The 24489-nt window shown below is 39.3% G+C and overlaps 2 protein-coding genes across 2 annotated transcripts in view; both read right to left on the bottom strand.

Moving 5' to 3' along the window:
* CAPN3 (calpain 3) overlaps positions 1–922 on the bottom strand; it is a 47727-nt gene extending 46805 nt beyond the window's left edge. Inside the window, exon 1 of the mRNA XM_090270473.1 lies at positions 295–922. Coding sequence (XP_090126599.1) covers positions 295–603 — 309 coding nt within the window. The 5' untranslated portion in view covers positions 604–922. The remainder of the gene's footprint in view (positions 1–294) is intronic.
* Positions 923–8002: 7080 nt separating this feature from the next.
* Positions 8003–24489, bottom strand: part of GANC (glucosidase alpha, neutral C) — a 69323-nt gene continuing 52836 nt past the window's right edge. The window contains exons 16-24 of the mRNA XM_090270472.1: positions 23816–23917; positions 22453–22696; positions 20975–21039; positions 19530–19606; positions 16716–16790; positions 14533–14646; positions 13194–13306; positions 9953–10056; positions 8003–9363 (exon numbers count right to left, since the gene is read on the bottom strand). Of these exons, the coding sequence (XP_090126598.1) occupies positions 9254–9363; positions 9953–10056; positions 13194–13306; positions 14533–14646; positions 16716–16790; positions 19530–19606; positions 20975–21039; positions 22453–22696; positions 23816–23917 (1004 nt within the window). The 3' untranslated portion in view covers positions 8003–9253. The remainder of the gene's footprint in view (positions 9364–9952; positions 10057–13193; positions 13307–14532; positions 14647–16715; positions 16791–19529; positions 19607–20974; positions 21040–22452; positions 22697–23815; positions 23918–24489) is intronic.

The raw sequence follows: 24489 nt of genomic DNA, 5'->3' as shown, positions 1-24489 counted from the left end.
GCCAAATCTGGACTGTTTGGAATATGTTCTGGGAAAGAAATGTTTAGGATGCATAAAACTGAGTTCCAGTTACTTTTATAAAAAGCAAAATGTCATTTAAAAAGAGAAAGAGACAGAGAGAGAGAGAGAGAAAGAGAGAGAGAAGCCTCACCCGTGGGACAGAGCCTGGTGGAGCTGCTGCCAGGACCCTTCCCCCAGTGCCCATGTGCACCGTGGAGCTGTGGGGAGGTGCTGAGTAGGAGGATTTACTTCTCTGAGGCAAAAAACCCAACCAGCAACTAGTAAGCTACTCACCGGAGGTCTCTTCCAGACGAACTGGATGGGAAACTTCTGGCTATAAAAGAGAGAGGTCTCGTCCGGTGGGAACTCAGGATCCACATAAAGAACCTTCTTTTCTAGACATTTCTTGTGAAGCTGCTCAAATGTCTTCTCTTTCACTCCGATAATAGGAAAATTGCGGCTGATGATGGCTGAATAGATTCCACTTGGGTTACCACCCCCTGCCATGGTGGTCTTGGCCTGGGCTGGGTGGGGAATCGGCCCTGGGGACCTTGGCTCAGCCCCTGTCTGTGGGGCCACAGACGGGCTAATGACGGTCGGCATGGCAGGCAAATGTGGAAGGAACGGGTTTTTAAAGAAAACAAGATACAGCTACCTTCAAGGAAAGGAAGCAACCACAAAGGGGAAGTTGGAGTGATTCTGTCACCTGAGAGAAAAATGTCCACATCCAATTCAAAATTTAAAGCCCATCAGAAAGTCGTCCAGCTGGCATTCACCTTAAAAACTGAGCTGTGATCCTGAAGCCATAAGTTTCCCTGAGGAAGGAGCACTGAAGGATTTAGGCCCCAATTTTCACCTGGGGGGCTCCCACCAGCAGCGTACATGCCAGAGGGAGAGAAAGAGAGTGAGGTTGTGTTTCAGTGGCCTGAAGAAGCTTGAGCCAGGAAAACTAAAAATAGACATGAAAGATCATGAGTATGAGAGCAAAAGAGAGGCTAGTGTGCAGTTAGACTGCGTGGCCAGAGAAGAGGGACCTGGCTAGGGACATTTGTGTGTTGTCATTAAGCGTGGGTGTTGTCAGGGAATGAAAGGAAAGTGTTTGAGTAAATTGAACACTGAAAAGTAACAAAGAACTGCTGATGCGTTACTGAATTGGCCATTATACAGAGTATCAAACTGGTGGCCACCAACTTATTGCAAGACATTATTGAAAAAAGGCTACCAAGGTGAGATACTGAATTCTAGGAGGATTCTAGGCATTTTTTTTTTTTAAGTATGATTTTTACTTTCTAAAACTCTAGGCTATCAGAACATTTCAATTGGATTTGGTATCTCTTCTAGAATGTTCTGGTGTCAACATTGAGTGGAACTGTCTGGGTGGAAAATGCCACTCAGCAGAGTCCTCAGTTGTCTCTTCTTGCCCACTTGACCTAGCCACCTCTCTTCTCTCCCCACCCCCAGAATGAACACTGGGACCCAATCTGTTACAAAAGTGCCCCTGAATACAGATTACCCAGGCACAGCACATTAGTCACCTGAGTCATAGTTGGAATTGGATAGTGAACCAGGTTGGTGATCAAGTCTTGGGATGTCATTCTGAAGGAGCTGGTGTCAGGGCTCTTGGATGACAGCCCAGTGGCTCTGGGGAAGGGAAATGCCTGCCTGGCCTCCACCTTGTCTTCTACCCACAGTAGCTGTTGCTCAGGCTGAAAGGAAATGGCCACATCCCAGGTGTGGCTGAGTGGATGCTTGCCCCAGACTGCAGCCCTCTCTGCTCCCAAGGTTGGAATCTGTGAGAGAAGGTGGGATGTGGCAGCAGAAACGGGGAATGCTACCAGGCTCATGATCCCTGGGGCTGCAGGTTTGAGGAGCCCTGTGTCTGGAGTTGCACCTTGTAGGAACCATTAGCTTGTCCTCCTGGCTCTCTAGGGAAAGGCCCAAAGATCTTTACTGCTGCTCTTGGAGAGGCAGGGAGAGGAAGGCAGCCTCTGAAGGCTGACCGCTTCTGTTCACAGTCAGCCTGCGGCTCACTGGCTATGCCTGTGTAACTTTAGGTAAATTACTTCTTCCGTTTTCCCTATGTCTCAGTTTCCTTACCTATAATATGAGTATAATGATAGTCATTCTGCTATGCAGTTATAAAAATTAAGTTAATTTCTGTAAAACATTTAAAATAATGGCAGGATTCTCTTAAGCGCTCAATAAGTGTGTTTGTTAGAGATAACCTGAATTTCACATTAGTTTGAGGTTAGATCAGGTTGAATGACAGTCACTCATTGGTGCAAATCAGCATTCACTCTGTGAGCATGAACATCTGTCATGTGTACAGCCCTGGGACAGGTGCAATCTGCCCAGGATCATGTGGTCACAATGTCTCCAATCAGAGGCATGTGCATCTGCTTGCACTAAAAAAAAGTCTCTAAAAAGAACATATCCCACCCTCAAACTCACCAATGGCATGGAAAGCAAACAGGGAGAGTTTTCTTCCCCACCTTCATATGATTGGGTCCCAGCTCAGTACTCTGTCTATCCCACCTTGAAATTCCCAGCACTGACCCACATTTTATTGTTTCTGTTTATTGAGCTTCCTGTTTGCCCACAAGAGTGTAAGCTCTGTGAAGGTGGGAACTGGGTCCCCATTCTACCCTCAGAGTTAAGAGTCTATAGAAGGCTGAATGAAATTTCCCTATGTGAGAAGGAATTTCTCACATTTCTTATTGCTTGGCCAATGCAATAAAAGTTTCTTAGCTGATTTTCTCCTGGGGTAGAAGCTGTCTCTGGGCCACACACGTGCTGATCTTTCTTTTATCAGATGTCTAAGCCAGCTCCATCTGTTAGTAACCAAGACGAGTGTGTGACAGAAATGGATCTCTAATCACAGAAGGATGGGAATATCAAACACACTGAGTGAGTCCTGTCCATTTTGCTCTATTAATTGCTGTGCATAAAACCTCCTCTCTGATTAGCAGGTCCAGACTCGGGGTTCATTCAGCTACCTCACTGTAGAAATGCCTGCCATCAGGGGAAATCCAATCTGAGACCATGAACAAAGGGCAGATAATGAGCATATAAACAGCTGCACATTTCAATTTCCAGAAACCTTTTCTAGGATAAAAAACTAGTTTGAAATTAAAAAAAAAAAAAGAATTTATTGATTGATTTTAGAGAGAAGAAGTGGGCGGGGAAGTGAGGACCATCTATTTGCTGTTCCACTTATTTATGCATTTGTTGGTTGATTCTTGTATGTGCTCTTGTCGGGGACTGAACCTGCAACCTTGACATTTTGGGATGACATTCTAACCAACTGAGTTACCTGGCCAGGGCAAAAAATTCATTTTTATAAAGTATTTTAGCCGAGGTTATGCAATATCTGTGGCTGGAATTATTTCTATTGCAACAAGGCCAATTAATGGCTCTGGTATCACTGTCTTTTCCACCAATAAATATTTCTTTGATTCAACACTGTTGGAAGCAATGTATTTGCTTATAATTATAACACCTAACATTCAATAAGTGCCTAGTATAAGCCAGCCACATCACACGGTTTAAAGTTTTTTAAATTTTAAAGTAATTTTAGACCTATGAAAGTATTGGAAAGGTAGTACAGAGTTCCTGAGTACACTTCACCCAGCTTCCCCTAATGTTTACGCCTTAAATAACCATGGTACAATGATCAAAACTGAGAAATTAATGTTGGTATAATTCTGTTAACTAAACTACAAGACATATTTTGATTTATTCAGTGCTTCCACTAATTATTTTTTTCCTTCTTTTGTAGGATCCAAATTAGAATCCTGAATTGCATTTGTTGTGTTTCCGTGGTGTTCTTCAATCTCTGACAGCTCTAGTCTCTCTCTCTCTCTCATGACCGTGGCACTTCTGAAGAATGCTTCTCAGTTACATTGTAGAATGTCCCTGAGTTAAATTTGTGTGATATTTTCATATGATTAGACTAAGGCTATGGTCTGGGGGAATAATATTATAGAAGTAATGTGCCTTTCTCATTAAAGCATATCTAGAGGTACATGATACTGATGTGTTTTATAACAGGTGATGTCAACCTCGATTACTCGGCGAGGGTGGTGTCTATCAGGTTTCTCCAAAGTCAAGTTACTATTTTTTCCTTTCCACACACATAGAATATTTTTAGTTTGTACAACAACCCTGCAGGTTTGATTAATTCCATTTTACGACTGAGGAAATTTGAGATATCAATTGTATTTTACAGTTAAATCACGGGAAACAGAGTTTTGGAGATTATCTCTTTTGTTTAACAGATGAGGAAACCAAGGGCTAGAGAGATTACATGACATGGCAAAGATCACTCAGCTCGTTCACCATAGAAGCAAACTAGACCCCAGGTCTCCTGGTTTCCAATGAAGGAGTAAATGCATGACTAAAACTCCAATAACATGAATTAGGCATAAGATATCCGGATCCTTGCATAAAAATAGTCAGGGCTTCCCTTTCCTTTGCTCTGATCGGAGAGGAATCTAACACCGTTGGACCTACTGGAAACAACTGTCAAGAAGCAGCTGCCTAGTTCTGGCTGGCCTTGCTGTGGCTCTACAGTCTTTAGCAAGGCTGGTCATAGGACAGGCAGATCTGATATCAGATGTCAGTGTCTCCTTTATTTCTCCTAGAATGCCAGTTTTATGGTCTCATTGTCTGTGGTTAATGTGGTTATCTGCTTCCAGTGGAGCTGCTGTTGCCTTTCTATACCCTGGGCTGAGAAATTATTTTAGTCTAGAGTGCCCCTGCTGGAATTACTCAGGACATTCCAAGGATTTGGTAGATGAAAGTCTTTCAAGCAGAGTGGAATGCCTGATACTGTCATAGGAATGCCATTACTAAGTAGGATGGCCAATTATGAGCTAAAAACCATTAAGCTTCAGATATTTATACATTTGCCTGTATTTCTGCTGCCTATTATTATAATACCCTGATGATACGAAAGGGATGTGAAAAAGTGAAGGAATCTGCACACAGACCAGACTCTAGAAATGCAGTCTTCTCTACGGCTTTAGTGATCTGACTAGTGAGGTTGAGTTAACTAGGATACAAGGCTCAGCACAACTTTAAGGCAAAGCTACACTGACAAGCTGTGCTTTCTGCTTAGGGAGCACTTTGGTGAATGGCCCAGTCCGAGGTTGGTTCTGATGATGTTGATACATGAGACTATGACCATGGAGTTTACTTAGTTCTGCAGTGAGCTGTACCCCAGAATATAATTAATCCTATGAGTCAGTCTTAAATGACACCAGCCTCCTTGGGCAGGCAATGTCTTAGTACCTAGTCTAACTGGAACCTACATCCTGGTTTCACTTCTGTCTGGAACAGACTACCCCAGATTCCACCATAGCCAGGATCTGCAGGATGACTTAGATCTGGGGCAAAAAGGAAGGTGACCAAATTGGCCCTCCAAATGTATGAAAGACTTTCCCTGGCCACTCTCCAGGGTATCTCCCCTAAAAAAATGCCCGCCATAAACATGTATTCTATTCTATTTCTTAGTGTAAATACCACCCTAAAGGCTCCCTGGTCCGTGAGACCTCTGTGGTGCAGGGTCAGGAGCTGCTGGCCTGGCGCTCAGAGGATAGTATTTGTATTCCCTGAAGTAGAGGATCTGCCATGGCCCAGCATTCCTCAGGTGAAGAACAGCTGATCTGATGAAGATTATGAAGTGGTCTGCAGCATCAGAAATAAAGGTATTTTCTTGTACTAGAGTTTATAATTAACTCAATTTTTTCATCCTATTTATGTGCCATAGCTTATAAGCCTTAAACCAAACTTCTTAAAACTACTAGATATTATAGAGAATGGCACAGCACTATTAAAAAACAACTTTGTTTTGAAATAGTTTAAAACTTATAGGAAAGTTGAAAATATAGTACAAGGGAGTTCCTGTATACACTTAGCCCAGATTCTTCAGTTGTAACATTTTAACACATTTTGCCTATTTTCTCTCTTTGTCTCTATCTCTGCCTCATAAATACTTTTTCTTTTTTTTCTGAACCACTTAGGAGTGAATTAGAAATATGATGGCCCATCACCATTTAATACTTCAGTATGTATTTCCTAAAAACAGGGGAATTCTTCTATATAATCATAGTACAACCCTTAAAATTAAGAAAATTAGCATGTAATCAAAAGATCCTGTTCAAATTTTGCGAGCTGTTCCAATGATGTCCTTTATAGGCCCAGAAGCCAGCCCAAGGTCACATGTCTGTTGTCATATCTCTTTAGTGCCCTCTTCAATCTGGAACAGTTCCTCAGTCCAGTTTTTGTAACTTCACATCCCTCAAATTTGGTTTGATTATAAGTTTTACTTAAAGGAGATCACTCCGTAAACATTTAATCAAAAACATTGTTGTTTTAATGGTTGCACAATATTCCACTGCATGAGAGGACTATATTTAACCAATTCTCTGTTAAAAGGCATTTAGCTTATTTCTAGTTTTCTACAGTATAAACCACATTGCAATTAGTAGCTCTGAGCAATTCATCTGAAGTGGAGTTACTAGGTTGGTGTATGCAAATTTCAAATTTTGATACAATTGCCAGATTGCCATCCTGAAAGATTATACTTACTTCAGATTCCACGAGTGATGCACAAGAATGCCTATGCCCGACACCAGCATCAGCTCTGGACGTTTTTACTCTTATCATTTTTCTCTTGCCAATCAGGCAAAAAAAAAAAAATCATTTATTTGATTATTAATGAGACTGAGCACATTTCATGCTTATTTCACCTATTTCAATTTCTTTTGTGAATTGCTTTTGCCCATATTTTTATAGGGCAGTTTCTGTTTTTAAACTGATTTGTCAACTCATTCCTTGGCATTTAAGTCTTGAGGCAAAGATACATCATGTATTAATTTTAGAGCTTTGTTTGAAGCTCTGTTGAAATGGTTCTAGTTTCTTACATAAAATCCAATTTCCTGAGAAAACACATCAAGAAATATAAGGTAACAGAACACCTGTAGGCCAGCTCAGCCCCACATAGCTCTCTGGTACATAGCTTCAGAAATAAGAGGTGGGTAAAATGTGAGAAGCAATAAGAGCAGAAAACAATTAAAAATATTCTGGCTGTATTTCTCTCCACTCAATGTCTCCAGTTAAATGTTTCAGTATAGTTCTGGGTCAAGACAGAGCAGTTCCTCATTAACTTTACTAGTTCATCATTCCTTCCTCCAAAAATATTTGAAATGGAAGAACAGACATGCAATAAATGTTGACCTGAATATAGGTCTTAATTATTCATCTTTAAATGCTATTAAAAACCATGATTTTTACTAGGTAAGAGTGCATAGTTTTCATGGTAAGTCTTACTGTAGGTTGGCGAGGGAAAGTTGAAGCTGGGAAATATAACTTCAACTAATGTAGATTTCTTCCTTTCCCCTTAACTGCAAAACTTACAGAAGTAGCAAAAAATCTGGATATGTCTATGTGAGCTTATATATGGTGCAAAACTCAAATCTCACCTGATACTATGAAATGTGTCCACGAGGAAATGCACAATGTTTACTACCCTTGGAGGGAATAGTTCTTTGTCAGAAAAGTACATCAGAAACAAATATTTTCAATTCTCACTTTTTAATCAATCAAATCCATCAGTTAACCAATTACAGTCAATAGTTACTAAAAGCTGAGGATAACGATGCTCTGGCAGATATAAGACAAATATAATATGCTCTTGAGGAACACAATCTAGTAGGGGAACAAGGCAGACAAATCTGAAACCTTAAGGGACGATCCCTGAGAATGCTAAATTAGAACACATATGTAACTGGGGCAGGATTTCAGAGAAGGGGATGGTCACTGCTCATGGGTTCTGGGGGATGGGGGTGTTAGGGTAGTTAGAATAGGGGAGAGGGGGGAGGGAGAGAAGGGGGATAAGTAAGGGAAGGGTCTAGTCAAGGAACATGTATAAATGACTCATGGACATGGACATGGGGAGGGATATGATTGCGGGAGAAGGGTTGGGTTGGGTGGGGGGGAGCAATGAGGGGAAAATGGGACAACTGTAATTGAAAAACCAAAAAAAAAAAAAAAAAAAAAAAAGAAAAAAAAAAAGAAAGGCTTAATGGAAAAGTAGGATTTGAGTTGGGCCTTGACAGATGGTCAGAAGTGCATAGGCAGAGAGAAAAGGGTGGGTATTGGGGCCCAGGGAACAGAAGGCATAGAGGTGGCACTTGGCAAACTGCTAAGTGGAAAAAGCCTGATAAGAAAACGTGCATGTAGCAGAGTGCTGAGGACATGAGGCTGCCCCAACAGATGCTGTGGCAGAGAGCAGGAAGACACTGGGGGCTCCAGAGCAGGGAGCATTCTGAGGAACTGGCATGTTGTAACGTTCTATCCCATGTTAAGCTATACTGGAGCCAGAGGCAAAAGGATAACTCACTAATCCTGATCCTGTCCATATTTAAAATTTTGGTATCTTCATTATGGATATTTCTAACATTAATTTTGATTTTTAAAAATGTTGCATTTAAGTATAATTTATTTTGATTACTATTTTGTTGTTGTTCTGTCATATTTTTTTTGTACCCAAGGCAAGTACCTCATTTGCCTTACCCTTGTCGAAGCGATGTGTTCTATTTATGAAGTTCAGTGGTAGGGACATTGTATTTATTTGATTATTATTATAGCTCATTCATGTTACAAATATTCTTTGCTTAGTAGACAGTATTTAATAAAAATAATTAAGAAATAAGAATTTTAAGAAGACTAATTTGGAACTTTGGAGCCCTAAAAGCATGACGGGGAAAGGAACCCTTTGTGCTCCTGCGTCAGCCTCTAGGGAGAATAGCTTCCTTTGCTGCAGTGTGTGCAGTGCAAGCAGGAAAGGGTTGTTTTGTGCATGCCTAAGGGGTGAAAGATAACTGTGAGGACCACACGAGGTGGGCTTGAGATGCGGGCTGCCATGCTCCAAGAGAAGCCACTCCCCGGGCCAAGGTGCTTACAGAAGGGCCATGGCCCAAGAAGCAATGGAAGATACATGGATGCTGTGAACATCTCAGGGCCCCCTGCAACTAGGAGAAGAGATGGTGTTTAACACAAGGAGTGTTACTAATACATCTAAAAATGTAAAATCTGAAATCTGTTGTTCATTAGTAAAGTGATGACTAATGAAAGATTATTTTGAGCCAGAGAAGTCAGTAAGTGTGCAACACAAATCTCAAAGAAAGGCCAAGAGGAAGTTTGAAGGGCACGGGCTGCTTGCTGCACTCGTAACCAGATACCCTTCTTGTCATTTAATGTGGACCTCCCAGTCAGTTCCAGCGTGCAGCGAGAGCTTCTCCAGGCGCAGCGTGGATGTTCTGGCACAATACGTAAAAGTCACAGGCTGACCTTTCCTGTCTGAAACGTCAAGACAACAAAAGGGAAAATTTGATGACTATCTAGGAAAAAACCTTTTCTTTGTACTTGAAATGTTTCCAGCTCTGTCATAAAACTTTATACCCCACTTAGGAGAATTTGACCTACCATTTACCCATGGAATTCCATGAATTTTTTAACCATGATACGCATCATTGTTTTGAATGCAAGGTTGGTTGAAAATAAACTGTAAGGAACAAAGCGATCTGTCCAAGAGATTCAGAAAGTTAGAAAGGATGTATCTCATCCTATGCCATTTAAGAAACTCCATAAACTTGAGTAGGGATTCAGATATCGAAAATTAAAATAAATATATTCAGAGAAGCCACAATATTATTTCAAGCCCAAATGAATTTCCTTTAGAAAAATATGAACAGCTTACAGTGGACAGAAAGACAAGCTGATGAAGAGAGGCAGGATAGCCTTGCTCCCTCCAGATACTAGAACATTTGACCCCTACCAGAAAGCGCAGAGCCCACTGGGCTAGGCACATGATATCAGTTTTAGGGCTAATCATCTCTTCACCTCAGCTATTTCTATGTTTACAGAAATAAACGGGCCATTTCCTCACCAGAGGAGTGGGCGGTCACGGAAGATGGCTGCTCCTTGACGCCTAGGACAAAGATCTGTTCCACCACACACTCACTGGAATAGTGACCCCTCTCGTCGGCACAACTGAAATAAATACAAATGGCATTAGGAACAGAAGAGAAAGAGGGGTTTTGACTGGGTACCAGGTCCAACACGCCCAGCCTTGTTAGTTCCCCTCCCTTCGTTTCCTGTGGAAGCCTGGACCATATAGTGATCATATTTACTATATGCTGAGGGCTAGGTAACCAGTAGCCAAACCAAACTCTCCTTTAAACAAGTCATTTGGAGAGAAATCACCTAAGGACACTGAAGTTGCAGTGTTACTTGGACACGGCAATCAAACTGTAAGAAATCAGATAGTTAATGAATTGCCGAATGGATAAAAAAATGGGACTAATGGGGACTTGAGTTGAATTCTTTTTTAAAATTTATTTTAGAGAAGGAAGGAAGCAAAGTGGAGACAATAAGGAAGAGAGGTTCGTGGAGTGATTGACAAAAGTACTGCAGGGAACTCTAGACCAAGATGGTGACATAAGAGGTCCCCCCGCATTTCCCTCCTCCCACAGATGAACCAAATGTAAAGCTACACATGGAGCAATTCCATTTGAGAGAAATCCAGAAGCTGGCTGACTGACTCCTACACATCTGGTGACTGAAAAAATACCCACATCAAAACAAGTAGGAAGGGCTGAGACATACTTTCTCCATCACCCCCACCCCCAGCACAGTGCCATACATTGGGGAGAACCCCAACTCCCAGCTTCTCCCTGAAGAGCTGAGGGTTTGGACCACACTTCTAGCATCCCAACTTTTAAGACTCCTATCCAAGGAATAGGCCCCCAAGTCACATAATGCTGATAGCTAACAGGGTTTATGTTCACAAGTCCCACAGGATTATATCAAACAAATAAACACTTGTTAATGGGTGTGCTGCAGAATTATACACATGAAACCTATGTAATTTTGTTAACCAGTGTCACTCCAATACATTCAATAAAAATAGTATAATGACACACTGCTACTCACTTAATAAAATGGCTAACATTAAAAAAAATCTATCTGCAGATGATATGATATTATATATAGAAAACCCTAAAGACTCCACCAAAAAAGTTAGAATAAACAAATCCAGTAAAGTTAAGGATACAGAATCAATATACAAAAGCAAGTTGTGCTTCTGTACATTAACAATAAGCTATTGGAAAGAGAAATTAGGAACAATCACACTTATAGTGGCATCAAAAAGAATACTCAAGAATAAATTTACTCAGGGAGGTGAAAAATCTGTACACTAAAAGCTATAAGACATTGATGAAAGAAATTGAAGAAGACTCAAACAAATAGACAGTCTGAGTTCATAATTGTAAGAATGAATACTGTAAAATAGCTGTACTATCCAAGGCAATCTATGACTCAGTGTAATCCCTATCAAAATTCCAATGGCATTTTCCACAGAAATTGAAAAAACAATCCTAAAGTTCACATGGAAAGACCTCAAATAGCTAAAGCAATCTTGAGAAAGAAGAACAAAGCTGGAGGCATTACAATGCCTCATTTCAAACTATATTACAAAGCTATAATAATCAAAACAGTATGGCATTAGCATAAACCCACACATCAATCAATGGAACAGAAAAGAGACCCCAGAAATATAAAATGGGGAATGGATAGTCTCTTCAACAAATGGTTTTGGAAAAATTGGATATCCACATGCAAAAAGAGAAAGAAAGAAAAAGAAAGAAAGGAAGAAACTGGATCCCTATATTACACTATAACAAAAATCAGCTCTAAAAGGATAAAGATTTGAATGTCAGACCTGAAACCATGAAACTCCTAGAAGGAAAAATAGGGAGTAAGCTCCTTGACATTGATCTTGGTGGTGAATTTTGGAACTTGACACCAAAAGCAAAAATAAACAAGTGGCATTACATCAAACAAAAAAGCTTCTGCACAGCAAAGGAAACCATTAACAAAATGAAAGGCACCCTATGGAATGGAAAAAATATTTGTAAACTATATATTCAATAAGGATATGTCCAAATATATAATTAACATACAAAATATAGTAGGAGCTCATATAATTCAATAGCAAAAAGGTAACATAATCCAGTTAAAATTTGGCAAAGGACTTGAATAGGACTTTTTCCAATAAAGACATATTAAAGGCCTATAGATACATGAAAAGATGCTCAACATCACTAATCATCAGGGAAAAGCAAATCAAAACCACAATGAGATGTCACCTTACACCTGTTAAGATGTCTAATTATCAAGAAGACAAATGCTGGTGGAAATATGAAGAAAAGGGAATCCTGTACATTGTTGCTGGGAATGTAAATGGACATGACCACTATGGAAAAACAGTATGGATATTCCTCAAAATATTAAAGATAGAACTATCATATGATCCAGCAATCCTACTTCTGGGTAGATATCTGAAGGACATGAAATAACTATCTTGAAGAGATATTTGTACCCCCATCTTCACTTCAGCATTATTCACAATAGCCAAGGTATGGAAACAATCTAATTGTCTGTCAATGGATGAATGTATAAAGAAGATGTGGTATATATACATAATGGAATATTATTCAGCCTTAAAAAAGATGGATATCCTGCCATTAGGGACAACATGGATAAACTTGGAAGGCATTATGCTAAGTGAAATGAGCCCAATGGAGAAAGACAAATACTGCATGGTATCATTTATGTGTGGAATGCTAAAAAAGAAGTCAAACTCATAGAAACAGAGAGTAGAATGATGATTGCCAGGGGATAAGAGGGGGGTGGAATCAGGAGAGCCTGGTAAAAGGGTACAAACTTTCAGTTATAAGATGAATAAGGTCTGAGGATATAATGTATAACATGGTGACTATAACTGATAATACTGTATTGTATAATTAAAATTTGCTAAGGGAGTAGAACTTAAGTGTTCTCATCAAAAAAAGGTAAATATGTGACAGATGTATTAATTAACTGCATGGTGGAATCTTTTCACAATGCACATGTATATCAGAGTACACTTTAAATATATTAGTTTTATTTGTTAATTACACCTGAATGAAGCTGAAAAAAAAAAAGGAAAAGAAAAATACTCCACAAATGGCCTCCATCATTAACTACTCTAAATTGTATTTTAAAATATTAGCTATGTATTTGAGGATAGTAAAAGGGTGGCATAATTTACTTCAGAGAACACACATATTTTTAGCTGTCATTACCTGTTGCTCAAAACACCTGAACAGAAACAAAACTTCCTGTGTAAGAACTGCTTCTGGTGGAGGTATTGGAATGAATGGCCATCGTCGAGATACAATTCACCCACAGCAGAACCCTGGAGAGTGAAACAAGATAGAGAATATGGTAATATAATAGCTTTCTAGGAAAAGAAAGCCACTCACTAAAGGAAAATAATAGATTAAAAAATCTGTGAAAAATTATGTTGAATGAAAAGCTCAATATTCAAGCTGTACAAGTAGTCATATAATATACATCAAATACCCATTAATAAAATAATATAAATGAAGAAATTACCTAAGAGGAGTACAGAGAGTTAGGCCTTGTTGAATGAAATTTAAACTATGAAGTATGGTCAGTGGTATAGGTGGTTTCCCTGAAAATACTATCCTAGAATGTGACACCAGGTCATAAAAGCGCACGGAATGAAACTGAAGATAAGAAAAACTTAGTATATAATGGGAGAGACCAATTATCTTTAGAAGACCCTCCATGTAGAGAATGGTATCTAGTCCCTACCTATTTTTAGTAGGAGGGCCCCTTTTGCAATGCCACGGCACTCCATATGGCAGCTTACTGTTACTGACAATGCTTGATGTACTATGGACCTTGAGTCGCTTGTATTATATTCTGTGGCCTCTTATGGGTCTGAGGCCCATAGTTTGGCCCAATAAAACATGCCTAAGTGAACAGATGGAAAAGGAGGATGTAAGAAAATGAAAGCTTAATTATTTTATAATATTTGCACAAGTAATAATTTGTGTTTGGTATTGTATCTGGGCAAATGGATAAGGAGAGGATTCTGCTATAGGCCTCATTTGGCTCAAAAGGACAAATCAATTCTGGATCCTTCCAGGTCTTACCTAAGGAGATTTTAGTTGTTTGAGCCATCTGATGAGAACAGGAGTCATTGTGAGGGGGTGGCATCCCTGAAACATTGTATAGATACAGATACTCCTTCCCTGGGAGACTGAGCTTCAGGGTTAATCCCTGTGGCAGGTGCTCTGGGCCCCAGTGACCCTTCGGTCCAGTGGTAATCAATGCCAGGCTGCAAAGCACCAAGGGCCACAGTGCCCCAGAGGAAATTTCTGTCATTTCCAGTTCTCAGTGCTCCTTTAAGAACAATTCTAGGCAAGTCAGACAAGCTAGACAATGATTCAGAAATAATTCAAAACTTTGATTTCTAGATAAACATCTGAAGCACCTATCCCTTAGATAGGGTTCACCACTTTTACACAATGTCACACACTCAAAAAGCTACCACTGTAAAGAGAGAGAGAGCAGTAACAAATGAAACGTGTAAGGGTAACATTTTCCAAATACCTTAGTGCTTAGAGCCACCCGGAGTCCATATGGGGAATCAGTCATCCAGCCTGTGGATTTTCCTATAGTTGTCTTTATCGGCACTACACTCCCACCTCGTTGAAACACTGGTATCTAGAACAGAGCAACACTCTCAGAAAAGGGGTTTTCATATAAGGCAATTTCAAAGTAGAATTTTAAAATGTTTACTTGTATAAGACCGACATTCTTCACAAGTATAGACTCATACGTAATACAAACTTATGAGCACAAAAATAACAAATATGAGGGCCCTGGAATTAAAAGGAAAGGAGTTTAAACACTAAAAATATTTCTCACCCTTCATCAATTTATTATCCATTCTGTCTATCCTATAAGTAGCCTTTCCTGTTTTGTATTTTTAATTTTTCTGTCACTATAATATGTATGTTTATTTCTAGGGCCCAGCTAAAGAGTGAAGTTTTCTGTCAGTGTAAGCAGACCCAGATGTATATGTGTATGTGTGTATATAAAAAATAGTAGTCTCTTGGTTTGGGAGAGATGACTTTTGTTCTTATTCACTTGTACCTACTTTGCTCCCTGATTTCCTGTATCATCAGAATGAATGACTCAATTCTGGGGTAATTTTGTGAAACTTACATTATAGAAGCCACCAAGGGCATTTTAAGTGACTCTGCAGGGTTTTAGGGATGTCACATGCCTATGGGTGTCCTGAATAGCATTCCCAGCAGGGAAAGCCTAACAGGTTTCCTGTCTTTCTGTACAGTCCTCTGTAAGAAAGCTCCTTGGATCACATGCGGGACTGTACTTTGCTCTGAGTAAAGGACAAGCAGGGAGAAGAGTACAAGAATATAAATGAAGCTGGCAGTAAGGGTGGAGTAGTTAAGATGTCCATCCTCTGCTTGACTAGCAGCAAGAAGTAAAGCACTTCTATTGTCCCACCCTCATCAGCCAATCTCTTTCTTTTCCCCTCAAAGAATGAGGCAGTAAGTTAGAATGAAATGGGGTCTGGCCTCAGTTCTGCTGTAACCTAGCCGCAACCCTGGACAAGTAATTTCACTTCTCTGAACCTCAGTGTCTTCACCTATAAGCATGAGAAATTGGAGCAGATGAATGTTAAAATCTCTTTTAGACTTGAAAGTTGACATCTGAAATAATTTTCTTTATAATGGAGTTTATATTGCTACTGACAATTAAAAAATAACATCCATATCTATTTATTAATCTTCACAGTACTTAAGAGTTTGTGGTAGTGGTGGTGATTCAGCTGCAGGAGCCAACTTCCCTTCAGAGATTCAATCTGGATGGGCACTTAGATTCTAACATCATAACTGAAAGCATTCTCTTGGGTCTAGAGGTCCAAGGTTACAATAAAAACATGTTTTTTGACTTTGTCCTATAGAAGGACATTCTGTATGGCACATGTGATGACTGCCATGTTTGCTTCCTCTTTTCAGTGTCACTATTTTTCCTAGACATACAAATATAAATATATGGGGAAGCACTGTTTGTCCTTGATGTTTCATCAGAGTTTATGTTATTTTTATACTCCTTTTTCTCACATTTTAATAGCTTTATTGCTATGATTCACATGCCATACAAGCCATCCATTTAAAGGATACAGTTAAATGATTTTTGGTCTGTTCAGAGTCATGCAACCATCACTACAATCAATTTAAGAACATTTTTATCACCCCAAAAAGAATCCCTGTGCTCATTAGCAGTCACTCCCTATTTCTCCCTAAACCCTCTCCCTTCTCCAGTCCTAAACAAGCACTAATCTATGTGTTATTCTGCAGAACTCCTTGGTTCTTTCCATGTAGGCACATATTATGGACTGAAAGTGTTGCCCCAAATTCGTATGTTGAAGCCCCAACCTCCAAAGTGATTATATTTGGAGATAGGGCTTTTACAGAAGTAATTAAGGTCAAGTGAGATCATAAGAGTGGGTTTTGATCCTATACCTCACTCTTTCCCTCTGCCATGTGAGGATACAGCAAGATGGCGGCTGTCTACATGGCAGGAGAAGAGTTCTCACCAGGAACCGAATTGGTTGGCACTTTAATCTAGTACTTCCAGCCTCTAGAACTATGAGAAAATAAACTTATGTTGTTTAAGCCAACCAGTCTATGATATCTTGTTATGGCAGTCTGAACAGAATAATATAGACCAATAGGTAAAATAACAGTCTGAAAACAACTTACAGTGTCCAAGGCTACTGGGATCTTAACAGTACATGCTCCTTCCCAAGGAACAAATGTCTTAGAGTCATACCAGACCTGAAAAGGAACAGACACCAATGAAAAAGAGCATATGAACAAGTCTGCTCACAACTATATTATTCAGTAAAACAAACACCCATTTGTCTTGATTTCAAATAACCACAAAGCTAAAATAAGTATAATTAAAAAAAATCTTGAGTAGAAGTTAGGATACTTTTAAGAAGATCCCAAAGGACTAGCTTCCTACTGTGACAGATTAATTTGACTAAAAGGCCACTCATTTGTCCATCCATCCATCCGTCCTTTCATTCATCCAAAAGTTATCTATTAAACAACCTACCATGTGCCTAGCACTGCTAGGTACACCTGAGTGAACAGAAAGATGCAGTTCCTGACCTCATGGATTTTCCAGTCCAGTTGGCTTATAGAAACTTAATGATTCTATTAGTAAAAAAGATGAGGAAAGAGAGAGAAGGAAACATCAAAGAAGGAAAGCATATTGCAAGAAAATTTAATTATAGATGAGGCAGGAGAAAAGGAAAGTGTCAGAGAAGGAAACAGATCTTGGAGATAAACAAATGGAAATGTGAAATACTACTACAGGAACCTTTTTAACAGAGTACAATTTAGGGACAAGTCAAACTCTTATCTGGGTTTCTGTCATGGGGGATTAGTTGCCGAAGTACCAAAAAAGTCCTACAAAGTAATTTGATGGGATTAATCCTTAAGATACTAACAGAAGCAGTGCAAAAACAAAACTTCTTTTTCTCTCTTCTAGTTCAGTATAATTTCTGGTAGCCACAGGGTCTATTTCTCAAGTTCGCCTCCTGGGATCACCACATCCTTTATACAGCTGGGCTGTTGTGTCTGTCACTGACCTGCTGTGAGTGTGAGTGAGCTGTCATTTGACTATGGTTAGCTACAGTGAACTCTTAATTCAACAGGATCGACCCCACCTCATCATGATGTATTTGTGTCTGGATATCAAGTATTTCTGTCTGTATTTATGAGGGATATTGTCTTAGGTTTATTTTTTTGTAATGTATTTATTTGGTGAATTTCAGTAGCTTTAGATAAAGAGCTGGTGGGGATAAAAGGTAAAAAAGAAAGATTCAAACAAGATTTTGGGCTTATCTGTCTACCATTTCTAGAACTCGTTTGAATGAGAGGTAGAGGATATGTGCTCTGGTGCTATATACAAAGATTTCCAACCTAGAATGGGTATAACTGGTACAAAATACAATGTAGATCAGACCTAGAGCTCAGTCAGCAAGCTCTTCACCCAGCAAGAGTTTACTGAAGGCCTACCATGTGCCAAGTACCCATCTAGATGCTGGGGATATATCAGTAAACATAACAGATAAAAATCAGCCTCCAAAAAGCTAACATTCTAATGGAACAGAAAAATAATAAACAGAACATCTAAGGAAATTTACAGAATGTTAGACGGTGGCACTGTTCTGTGGAGAAAAATAAAAGATGAAGGAGGGCTGGACAGGAGCAGTGCGGGTGGTTTATAATCTTAAAGATGAGGTCAGAGAAGGCCTCATTGAGAAAGAGATATTCAAGGAAAGACTTGAAGGAGAGGCAATGGACCATACAGAGATAAGGGGAAAATGAGGGTGAAGGACCTTAGATATCCCCCTTGCACAGTGCAACGTGGTAGTAGCTAACCAGTCCCGCAAAGGTCTGGCAAGGACAGCTTAACTCTTCTACCCAGGCTTCGGGAAGTTGTAAGCAAGAGAAACAATTACAGAATGCTCTGGGAAGTAGTGTTGAACGAATATATTACATAGTCACAGCAATGTGCTGCAGTGACGACAGGCCATGAATAAGAATTTGTGGCTAAGTCAAAAAGGGAGCTAGTTCCTCTTTATGGGAGTTTATGCCTTGTTAGAATCAACTTGAGCAACTCTCAGCACAAATGCTCGGCAGGACAATTTATTTAGTTGTTGTATTTAACCTTTTCCTTAAGTTTCTACTTGGCAAGGGAACCTCTGTAAAGAGCCCTCAGCTTCAGAACTGCAAATTACTGGAGAAACCAAAGACAAAGACCATAATTCATGAACATTCTGGCGAAAAGCCTGATCACTTCCTAATCCCTGGAAGGAATGAATATTGCCCTCTGTGGTAACAGATTTGAATGAGGTAAGGATTATCTTGGATTATCTAGCTGAGCCCTAAATGTCATCACAAACGTCCTTATGACAGAGAAGGAAGAGGGGACACAGACACACAGGAGAGAAGGCACTGTGAGGATGGAGGCATAAACTGAAGTAAAGCAGCTATAAGCCAAGGAGCAAAGGATTGTGGGAAGCCACCAGATGCTGAAGACAGCCATGGAATAGATCTTCTTCAGAGCCTCCAGAAGGAACCAACCCTGCCAACATCTTCATTTTAGAGATTCAGATAGAGCCAGAGCCAAAGAGCAAAGTCTTCTTATATTTGTTTCCCGCAGTGTTTGATGCCTCATAGTGGACTGAAGGTTTCTTCCTCCCTAAAACCTTAATGTGTTTTTAAGGAGTCACTTCCACTAGTTGAAGTGTGAAGATAAAGAACCATTCTGATCCTCCTTGCCATCATCACCTATTCATCTTTCTCCCAGCTCTTTCATTAAGTTTCTTGACCTTTGAGGACAGAGATCATGACTTAACAAGAATCTTGGGCTGTTACAGTTATCTGGACTGTCTTCACAACTGCATGATGAAGAAATCTATTTCCTAACAGAGGCTAATACATCAGAATGAGGGATGAGATATGAGACATATAAAATATGTGACTGTCATTTCCTCTTACCTCATTTGATCCTGGCAGAAACACATCAACAGCAGTAGCTTTTGGCTCTGTGACTGGATGAACCAATAAAGCACTTCCTGAAAAACGGAGAAGAATAAAATTGAATATTATTATAAGAGGTCTGAAAACATCCTTTCCTTTGAATTGAGTGCTTTTGTGGCTTTAGGGACCACTAGACTTGTGTGAACTCCTTAAAGATAGAAACCTTAGTGAGTTGAACCAATGATTCCTCAGAGAGATTCATTGCTATAAAGAGGGCAGGTGCTCACAGAGGTGACTATTTATTGCCTATCATTAAGCCACTTACAGTATACCGAGATTATAGGATGGGACCCACAGCCTCTTTTTGTGCCTGCTAGTATGTCAGTGATCTGAAAGTGCCATTGCACTTCTCCAAGTGCTTCATTGTTTGCTGTAAGTGGTCTTGGTGATGGTGAACCTACAACTGTTATCCAGAAGTGTGGTCAGCATGGATACTCAGAGCTTCCTTGGGCAATTATCATTGGGAAGGCTACAATTCTCCTAAATGCAACCTTGATTATTTATTTTGTTTTAAATTTGACACCATACATGGGTAAAATTCACCCATTTATGAACTTACTCTTTAATTCAAGAAATATTATAGAGTTCCTATTGAGTGCCAGATACTGTGCTAAGCTCTGGGGATATAGTGGCAAATAAGGCACACATGGTCCCTGCCCTCAAGTTTATAGTCAGTGAATACAGGTATTAAGTAATTACATATTAATTGGAATTCAGACAAATATCAAAAAGGCAAAGTACAAAATAAAATGAAAGTTATGTAACAGGAGAGACTGACTTGGACTTAAGTAGGTGGAATTAGGTGTTAGGAAGCAATTTTCATCAGGAAAATTTTCTCCAAGGAAGTAGCTGTTTCAACTGAGACCAAAGGGTGATGAGAGGAGACCTAAAGGGCTAGGTATTTTACACTCTGTGTTTTCTACTCTCTAGAATCCCACCTTTGGGGTAACTCTGTTGAGCCTGACTTTCTGAGCCCTATGGCCAAGATGATAGGTTTGCCTGTTCTGGATTTGCTGGTTAACCCTTGTTAAAGAAGAGGCCAGCCCCCAATGCTATTTCACATATGAAATAAGCTCTTCTGGGTCTTTACTACAACCATTAAGTCTACTTTTTTCTACTTCTCTTCCCTTTAATGGTATCATAAGGCTAGCAGTGGACCCAGAACTACAATCCCAACTGTAGCTGCAAATAGAATGATTTTAAGTTAATATTATGAGAGATGCTACAAACAGAATAGCTATGATCCCACTAATGCACTAAAAATCTTGGTGACAACATTTCTTTTAATTTTTGGCTTTCTTGAAAAATTAGGGATTTTTTTAGTGCTTTTACACTAGAAAATATAATAACAAGAACATAATTATAGTATTTATCATAACTATAATTAATCAAAAAATGCTCACCCAGCATGTATTCATCTTCCACACCAAAAGTCTCTAACTCATCAGGAAACTCTACCCACAGAGGCCTGGGGAAAGGGGAAAAAAAATCTTACTTCAACATGCTCAGGTGTTTTATTACAATTCAATCACTTATACTTTCAGTTTCGTAACTATTCAAAGGAAATTGGAATAAGTCAAAGAGCCAAGATCCTTTTCATATGATTCAAGATTTTGATGAGGAATTGTTATGATTACTTCTTTTTCTTATGTGAAAGAGCTATCAATTAAGTTAAATGTTCCAGTGAAAAACTGAGAATTCTGGTACCTACAATTTTTCCTTCTAATTGTTGAACAATAAATAAATACTACTCTGACAGGCAGAATCAGTTTTGTGCAAGTGGAAATGCTTAACTCGTTTTGGTGTAAAAACAAATTAAATGTTTGTAAAGCTATTTTATAATGATATGAAATCTGTGCCATTTTTTTATGCTCTCACTGCCTTTCATGCATCTTTAATTATTACCAATTTAAATGAACTTTTTCTTGTTTTCAAGATGGCAACATTTTTGGAGGTTTGAGAAACTGTCGTGTGGTTGTTGTTTTATATTTATTATTGTACACAATGATCTAGAAGGCATTTGGGCTTATAAAGAAAACTTTCAATATCTATGTTTCTGAATATTAACTTAATGGCTCTAATAATATTCTTCAATTTCATGAGGAAAAGATATTTTTTAATCAGAGACTTATTTTTAGTTTATTCGCTAGCCTTTGTGATAATATATTCTCTTTCCTACTTAAATGGTAACAAAGCAGTAGTCTCTAAAGCTGGCTGATGTCTAGAATCATCAGGGAAACTTCTAACAAAAATAGATCCGTGGGACCTACCCAAGGAGGTTCCTAGTAGGTTTGGAGGTGTGATCCTGGAATCTGTAGTTTTAAAAAGCTCCCAGGTGATTCTGGTCTGCGCCAGGTTTAGGAACTGCTGATTCAGAAGTCTTGGTGTACTAGGTGTGTCTCTGTGTGATTCCTCCTCTAACCTAGAAAGTTGTTTTTTTCACATCTGCCTTCAAAATAGAATCAGAATAGAATTTATACACTGGGAAAAAATGTTTACCCAAAACTTGTAACAGTTTAGGCCTAATGGTAAGATAGAGCTTATGACTGGCAGAATAAATTGTTCTTCATGAGAGAATGCTTGTGGATTAAATACTGAATGAATTCAGTCACAAAATCACTTCATTTTTTCTTTGCAAAATCTCTTTCTGTCTCATATCAAATATTGATACTCGAATCACAAAGTGGTAGAAGACCCAGTTATCTCCTGCTACCTCACCTGCCAGCCCCCTGCTCACAGTAGGTGCTCAATAAGCTCAGGGACACCTGATTAAACACAAGGCTTTCCTTCACCTTTTCTCTTGAAATCACTGTAATTACTCCATTCCCCAGTGGCTGGTTAGATGGGTTGCTGGGGCCTCTGACTGGTGAAGCCTATTTACCTCATGATGGGCTCGGAAGTCACATGCGCTCGGTAGAAAAGAGAATACCAGTAGGGCAGGAGGGCGTAACGCTCTCGGATGGTGTCTCTGATGAGCTGGGTGTGTTGCTCCCCAAAGAGCCACGGTTCCCGTCGCCTGGTGTTGATGGTGGCGTGACCGCGAAAGAAGGGCTGGTAGGCTCCCGCCTGGTACCAGCGCACTAGTAGCTCTGCCTTTGGGTTCCCGACGAAGCCGCCTACATCAGCTGATTGGTTATTCGAAGAAAGGCTTGTGAGACACCCAGGCTTTTAGCAATGACGCACGCACACATTTAAAACAAGGCTCTGGAGACTGACAGGGGAAAGATTCCGTGTGCGCACTCAAAACGACAGGAGAAAACTGTGGCCTCACATCAGCACAGAGTAAAAAACAAACAAACAAACAAACAAAAAACTCAGGCTGTTTAGGGACCTGACAATAGGCTCTCTTTGTATTCTATTCTTGACGAAAGGTCAGAGGCTTTGTTCCAAGATCAATATTCAGGAATGTCCCTGGACCCAGGTAACCAGGAAATTGCAAAATGTCTGCCTGATTCAATAAGTCTGTATTTAGGGTGGGGTGGGGGTGGACGGTGGGCAACTGATTTCCTTTGAAAGCAACAGTTAAAGAAAGATAACAATTATAGAAATAACTAAAGAGAAGTTAGAGGTTTAAGTAGAATTTCATGTTTAGTCCTTAAGCAGGATACATATTCCTTGTATGTAGACCAAGGCCATAAAAACCCACCTGTCAGAAAGTGATATTAAAGACTCCTCTATTTCTACAGAAAACAAGGAGCAGCTGGAACTGTAGCCATGCTGAGCACCTTCATAGTGAGTTCTCCCATCCACAAACAATTATTAGGATTGGGGAAGGCAGCCCATTAGAGAATCTTATTTAACTAAATTTATCTTTCCCAAGAACATATCTTTTTTTTTTAACAGTAAAAATATGTCACAGAGTTTTTAACTCTTCAAGTAAAAAGGATTCTGTAAGGTGGATTTCTGATTTGCAAAATTCTTTGTAGTTCTATCCATTTTCCTTTCAAGAAGAAAAGGCATGTTTCAGAAAGAGAAACTCAGTTATCAAGAGTGTCATGAGTGGCTAAGGAGGAAGAAATAAGAGAATGAGGGAAGGCAAGCCTCTGGCTCCCTTTCTGACTTTATGTCTTCCATTCAGATAAGACCCACACGGCTACCCTTCTCTCCCCTCCAATCTGCTCCCCTTCACTTTCCTCATTTGTCCCTGCCCAAGACAGCCAATGAAAGGAATTTGTGACCAGCTTGTACAAAAACACCCTTACTTTTTATTTTCTCTCACTTCAAGCCTGAGAATACCATCTTACCTCCACAAAAAGAGATCCCAGTAATGCTGAGAGTGAGTAACATAGGGATAGAAATTTTCAGGTAACTCCAGTCTGCTTGGTTGTCGCCTGTCCAAACAGCACCTTTGGACACCAGTAACAAGGTATTTTAAAAAATCACAAATTAGCCCATGCCCCTGATTTCATATTTAGATTTCTTATTTGTAATAGTCAAGTTAATATGAAGGAAAATATTTCTTCCTTATCTTAAAATATACACATTGTGGTTTTCCACAGTGAAAATATATTAATTTTTTAATGTGAAAAGTTACTATAATCGACAAAACAATTTGTGAAAATATTCTGAAATCACACTTATTTTTGAAGTTTAACTGAAGTCTGATTTTACGAGGAACATTTTTAAAAAATCAACTTTACTAAGGTATAATTTACACTTAAAAATATATCTATTTTAAGTGAAGAGTATGATGAGTTTCAAAAATGTGTATGCCATGTAAGCACCATCACAAGCAGGGTATAGGACATTTCTGTAACAGCAAAAGTTCACTTCTTTGCAGTCAAAACCTCCTACCTTACCCAACCATTGACTTGATTTCTATGACTATAAATTACTCTTCTCTAAAATTTCATATAAATAGAAACATAATATTGGATTGGCCAAAAAGTTCATTTGGCTTTTCTGTAAGATGGCTTGA

This window comes from Furipterus horrens, unplaced genomic scaffold (genome assembly GCF_987537825.1).
Source record: "Furipterus horrens unplaced genomic scaffold, mFurHor1.1.pri manual_scaffold_3, whole genome shotgun sequence".
Taxonomy (NCBI): Eukaryota; Metazoa; Chordata; class Mammalia; order Chiroptera; family Furipteridae; genus Furipterus; species Furipterus horrens.
The sequence above is the reverse complement of the archived record's forward strand: the minus strand, read 5'-3'. Positions and strand labels throughout refer to the sequence as shown.